Below are 6,435 nucleotides of genomic sequence, written 5' to 3' on the forward strand. Positions count from 1 at the left end.
ACAAACATTACAATGCCAAAGAGAGCAGCGCAATTAATTAGAAATACGTTATCTTTTTCTAGTTTCAGATAATTTTTGTCCGTGTCAATAATCAAAATGTCATTTTGCTTAGGAAAATAAGTGGTGGTCAGATTAGATGGTTTTCCAGGTTGGAAAGGGTGGGGGCTGTAGGGGGGTTGAAAATACTGGGATAGCCATGTTTGCCAAGTTACCTTGTTTGACTGGTTTGCTGGGGTGCTGACTACAAGCTTAAGGAATATTGCCAATTGAATTTAAATTACAGCTGCATTTTTTTGGAAAGAGGGGGTTTAATATTGCCCCCCCTTGCGTGTAAGTCTTCGTCTCATGTTTTTCTAAGCTAAATTTTCTCCTGAGCAGCTATTATAGTAAAATTACTCAACAATGGCGGTAGCCAATCATCTTTTGAAAAATCAATTAAGGACTTGAAGGAACGCCTGATTTCAATTTCTAATGATCAATCTTCGATCAAAGTGCACCAGGCTGGAGTGTCTTCCAAGATCGATACAGTTATGTCCGACATACAGTCACTTAGGCAAAGCTTAGCAGATAAAAATGCTGAAATAGTAGAACTGCGATCTTCTATTGAAAGCCAGTAAGCTGAGCGTGTGAAACTCGAAAAAAGGTTGCTTGAACTAGGAGTTAAAGATCGTCAGCTGAATGTAATTATTCATGGCCTGCCAAAAGAGAAATCACGCCAATCTCTCAGCGAAAATATTGAGACTTTATTCAAAGAGAAATTAGAGATTGAAAAAGATATTCCTCTTAAAAAATTGTACCGCATAAAGAGTGTTAGCTCCATTACAGTTAGAAACAACAAACAAGCTGGAGTATCGCCTGTTCTTATTTCTTGTGCGAATAATTTGGACTTGCAAATGCTGTTGGGCAATGTAGGCAAACTTAAAGGAAGCGATATAAGAATATGCACTGATCTGCCACCGTCTCTAAATGCCCTACGTAATGAGCTCTTGGCCAGGGCACGTGATCTTAAAGCTCAGCAAATATCCAAGTTCACGCGAGTGAAACAATCCGGTGCCAGACTATTAATGCAAACTAGAAATGATGTTACTGGCCAATGGGTAACACATGACGAATGTTAATATAGGTTGCATATATCTCTATATAATGATTTGTCAGATTGATTATGTTTTTTTATTCAGTATATAGTCCATGCTGCTTAGGAATGTGAAGATCGATAAGTAAATAAGTAAATAATAATAATAATAATAATTTATTTATGACCCACATATGAACATTATAAATGACGCTGCGGAGTAATGGAAAATATAAAAGAAAAAATAACAACATCATTACGAAATCAAACAACAACAAAAAAAATACAAATTAACCGATATCACGATGAAAAAAACAAACTAAGGGGTCAGTGACAGAAACAAAATTACTATTATTAATAATAATTTTATAAGACACACTGGCATGTCGTATGAAAGAATAATTGACACAATAAGGGTATACAATATTTATATTTTTAAAACGGCCGGGTAAATACATCAGATATTTACAATATCTAAAGTAACCACTTCTAAGTCTCCGTAAATCTTTTTTCCTCAGTAAGTGGTGGAATCCAGATAGAAAATTTACACCTGGAGAGCAAAAACTATTATAAAGCCGGGCTAGGCCCTTACGAATATAACGTCCTCTATTTGGAGATATCTTACCATATGACACACGAATATTTTTTAATGCATTCGTAACCAACTCGGAGCAAGTTTCGTAAACGGACGGGCAAAACGATATACCAAGCCACTTGACTTTATCCAAACAAGGTAATGAAATCGAACCGAGGTTTAATGGAGCTACAGAAATGCTACTATTAAAACACATAAACTCACACTTTCCCATATTAACAGATAGACCAATATCACTAAGTAGAGAAGATAGCTTACTGAAGTTCTGAGCCAGCCCTCGACGAGAAGAACTAACTAAAAGGACATCGTCGGCGTATGCAATATAACTTACACCAATATCACGAAAAAACACAGTAGGAGATAGATGTTTTAAACAAGTAGCGAGGACCCATTTAAATATATAAGGAGATAAAACTCCTCCCTGTCTAACGCCTTTCCTAACAGCTACCGAATCAGAAGTATTTGACAGCCACTAAGATTGACGCACATAAGAATTATCATACCAATATCGCAATGTAGAAATAACTGAATAATTGACTCCAGAACAAGCAAGGGAATGCAAGGCCTGGGCGTGAACAACATTATCAAAAGCCCCGGAAATGTCTACTGTGCAGCAATACAATGAACGCGTCTAGGCAAAAGCTTCCTTTAACAACCGACTGAGCACATGATGCGCCTGGGGGCAACCAACCCCTCTTCTAAATCCTAGTTGAAAAGACAAAAAATCGCACTTAGAAGTTATTTCAGGCAAAAGGACATACTCAAAAATCTTACTCATAAAGCAAGATACAGTAATCGGTCTATAATTCGAGCATGAATCTGGATCTTTACCGTGTTTAAGTATAGGCGTGACATTACCGGAAAGAAAACTGTCAGGAACCAGAGATTGAGCTATACAAATCTGGAATAATAACTGCATGTGGTTCAACAATAATGGGCAATCATAAGCAAAATTTCTAAAGCATAGACCATCACACTCAGGAGAATCTGATCTTTTTACTTTCTTCAGCGCCCAATGTAAATCACTCATACTTATCGCAGGGACTCTATATTGACAAACAGACACTGACAGGACCGAACTAAGTAGATTAGAAAAATGTTTCTAAACACACTGATTAAATACGGAAAATATGTCAATATAATGGCGCACAAAATTCATAAGGTTTAATTCCGACTGAGGCGGGGGAGAACACTTACTGCTATTGATAACTCTATTCCAAGTCATTTTACTATTTGGAGCGTCCCACGCATTGAGCCTTGCACTACGTAAGCAAGATTTGTATTCTTTCTTCGTTTTTTGCTTGACTGTAAACACAGCACCGGAGGAGGGTCGATCACAAGCGTTCCACAATCGCAACCAAAACTTTGCGCAGTTCTTTACTTTTTTCACTTCCGGATGTATATTCTACAGGGGCTTGCGAGACCCAGAACGTACGCGCTCAATCGGAACCGCGACTTTTGTGGCCGACTTTAGACATGCCACTATATGGTAATAATACGAATTTAGGTCTTCCTTAGAATCAGGGCACTTTATCGAAGTCTGGAGCAAGTGAAACGGGACTTTAATAGTTGAGAGTAGAGTGCATAAAGTAGTACTATACATCTCAACGTTTATCCGATTTCAATTGGACTTTTGATACCATTTTGAATGGGGACCCTTAAAGTGGGCTTGAACATCAGGAGGCTCAATTAGGCACGAAATAGGGAGATGGTCATCATTGATTTTATCTTCATCAACAAACACCTCGGATTTAATTAGACCGGACTTAGACACAATAATATGGTCGAGGTTAGATTTAACGGAGCCTCCATTATGAATGTAAGTATAAGCCAGGTTCTTAACAGCGACATGATAGACACTTGGCAGAGAATCTAGTAGGAGTTCAGATCGATCAGATGAGGTCAATATGTCAGTATTCATATCCCCGGCTAAGATCCAATCAACATTTTTATCTGCAAATTTTATGAAAAGAGATTTCAGTTTATGGCAAGCTTTAGCAAAAGCAGTAAATGACTGAGTGTTTCGATGATTGCATGGGAGATACACATTTACAAAAGCCATGTTATTACACTGGATTGCTAGAATATTAGCATCAGAATAAATTTGCATAGGCTGATATCCCGACCGAATGAAGATAGCGGTGCCGCCGGAAGGGCGACCGCGGGTCTTTTTTGCTTCTCGAATAAATATATCATGTGTAGCAGACCGCCTTAAACTGTTCGTATTAACTTTGGAAAGTAGATGCTCCTGTAGGAATACAACATCAAAATTTAGCAGCTCGTCAATTTGCAGATCCTTATCTTTAGTACCATTAATGTTCAGAGAAACAAAACTTAAGGCTGTAGGAGAAGTCATCATGTTGTCTTGGCAAGCGCCAAGTGTCCTGCTTAAAAAGAAGTGTATTTATCTCGTTGTCTGTGTTCTTCTTTATTTTTGTTTCCTTTCTTTTTTCTCTTTTCGTTCCTATATGCTTTCTTTTTTTCCGTATTTTTCGCTTATTTCTAAACCCCTGCTCATCTATCTATGAGCTCCTAGGTTTAAATTCATTAAAATTGGTTCAGTTTTCTTGCCGTATATCTTTTGTTGCAGAAATTCTACAAGAACGTACTGCCGCACTGTCAGCGTTTGAAACTTCAAAAAGGTTTGACTTTTTTTCCACTGCGTCATCCCGGCCCACCGCCAAGTGGAGAATACGGGTGAGAAATTTTTTTTCTAATTTGAATGGTGGTGGCTGTGGTGGAACTCGCGATAGATTGAGTGAGTTGGAGGGGAGACCCTTGAATTTATCACAAGTTCTCTCATGTATTGATAGAGAGGATGAAAATACTTATGGTTATTTTATTAATAATTTACCCACGAACAAATACCTTTCTCCTGGAATAATTATGAGTAAACCAACAAAGAAGTGTCTGAGAACAGCTTTTTTAAATTGTGTGGACTTATGAGTAGTTTAGAAACATTTCATTTTTGCTTCCTGACCATAAGATTGATGTTTTTGGTGCAAGTGAAACATAAGCAATCTTCTGAGCTAGCTCATATAAATGGGTATAAGTCGTTATTTAAAAATAGAATAGGTAGACAGAGAGGAGGGTTGGCTTTTTTTGTAAATGATAGTATACCTGTAAGAGAAGTGAATGATTATGATTACCTTTATGAAGACATGTCATTTGAATTTTTTGCTATTGAGCTAGATCTAAGTCCTTCGAAAGTGTTATGTTGCGCCCTATATAGGCCGCCGAGTTTGGCTGCTAAACAATTTGTAGAAAAGTTCGATGAAGTTAACTCGCTGAAGACCCAAAGAAAATGTAAGTTAATGATGTTGGGTGACTTTAATATTGATATTAGTAATGTACATAGGGATGTGAATTCAATGCTTTTGAATAATGTTGCCGTTGACTTTGTAACGATTTGTAGGTCCGCGGGTTTACTTCCAACATGTCGGATCCCGACGAGAATCACGGAGTCGTCAGCGTCATTAATTGACAATATTTTCACAAATTTCGAGACACTGGGTTGTAACGTTATAGTTGAAGATACTTCTGACCATTTTATGATCCTGTGCGACCTTCAAACGGGTCCCTCCCCTAAACCCTCTTCTCTGAGGTCAAGAAGATTGGACGCTGCTTCAATTGATAAACTGAAAAGTTTACTGTCCCTAGTCGACGGGTCTCCCTGCTTAGAATGTGACGACGTGGACAAAGCTACTGAGTACTTCATCCACCAGTTCGAAATAGTACTTAATAAGGCATGTTTTTTATCAAGCCGGCAAGCTAGGCGTTATATTAAACCAAAAAAACCATGGATTACAGCTGTTCTGTCCTCTATCCATACCAAAAATAACCTCTTCAGAAAATTCATGGCAGATCCTACACATGAAAATCAGGCCAAATTTCGGCAGTACAGAAATTGTCTAACAAAGTTACTGCGACAAGCGAAGCAGTCGTACTATCTTCGTGAATTTCAAAATGCTGAAGGATCCCCAAAAAAGACTTGGTTGATTATTAATGAATGCCTTGGGAAAAAGAAAATGAAAAACATTCCGGAAGTATCACCAAAAGACAAGAAAATTGTTAAAGGAAAGCAAAATGTTGTTGGTGCCCTAAATGAGCACTTCGCAAATATTGGTCACGTAACATCGCTTGAGGCACGAACTCCACGCTTACCCGATTCAGCATATTTTACTTCCATGCCACCTCCATCGGATAGCTCTCTTTTCCTAACGCCGGTGTCAGCGGAGGAATTTCTGCAGAGTATATACCAACTGAAGAATGGGTCGTCGGAAGGTATGGATGGCTCGTCGACAAGCCTATTAAAACGGATAATGCCTGATGTTACAGAATTTTTGGTTCATATCATCAACTTATGTTTTTTAAACGGATGTTTCCCAACTTGCTTAAAGTCTGTACGTGTTTTAGCCTTGCATAAGGGTGATGACGTGAAAATCCAACAAACTACAGGCTAATCGCGATCCTATGTTCATTCGCAAAAGTAATTGAACGATGTCTTTACAACCGCATAGTGAAGTTTTTTGGTAAGAGGGGATGTTTTAATGACCTTCAGTTTGGGTTTAGGAAGAGTCATAGCTCTGAACATGCAATTCTGACGCTCACACAGCTTATACACGACACTTTGGATAAAAAATAAATTCCGGCTACTATATTTATAGATATAAAAAAGCGTTCTATACTATTTGTCACACAATTGTGCTTCGTAAACTGGAAAATTACGGTATACACGGACCTGTAAATTTTCTGATTGAATCATATT

General features: G+C 38.1%; 1 protein-coding gene across 1 annotated transcript; it reads left to right on the forward strand.

Moving 5' to 3' along the window:
* Positions 1–4,609: 4,609 nt before the first annotated feature.
* LOC148952507 (uncharacterized) lies at positions 4,610–6,130 on the forward strand. The gene has a single exon (XM_089089216.1). The coding sequence runs from the start codon at positions 4,610–4,612 to the stop codon at positions 6,128–6,130; it is 1,521 nt and encodes a 506-aa protein (XP_088945342.1).
* The last annotated feature ends 305 nt before the right edge of the window (positions 6,131–6,435 follow it).

Source organism: Artemia sp. Qi Xiang Cuo, chromosome 5, assembly GCF_049724085.1.
Source record: "Artemia sp. Qi Xiang Cuo chromosome 5, ASM4972408v1, whole genome shotgun sequence".
NCBI lineage: Eukaryota > Metazoa > Arthropoda > Branchiopoda > Anostraca > Artemiidae > Artemia > Artemia sp. Qi Xiang Cuo.

What these genes read in the sequence shown, in the direction of transcription:
- LOC148952507 (XM_089089216.1), top strand. Translation starts at nt 4,610, where the DNA reads ATGAGTAGTTTAGAAACATTTCATTTTTGCTTCCTGACCATAAGATTG.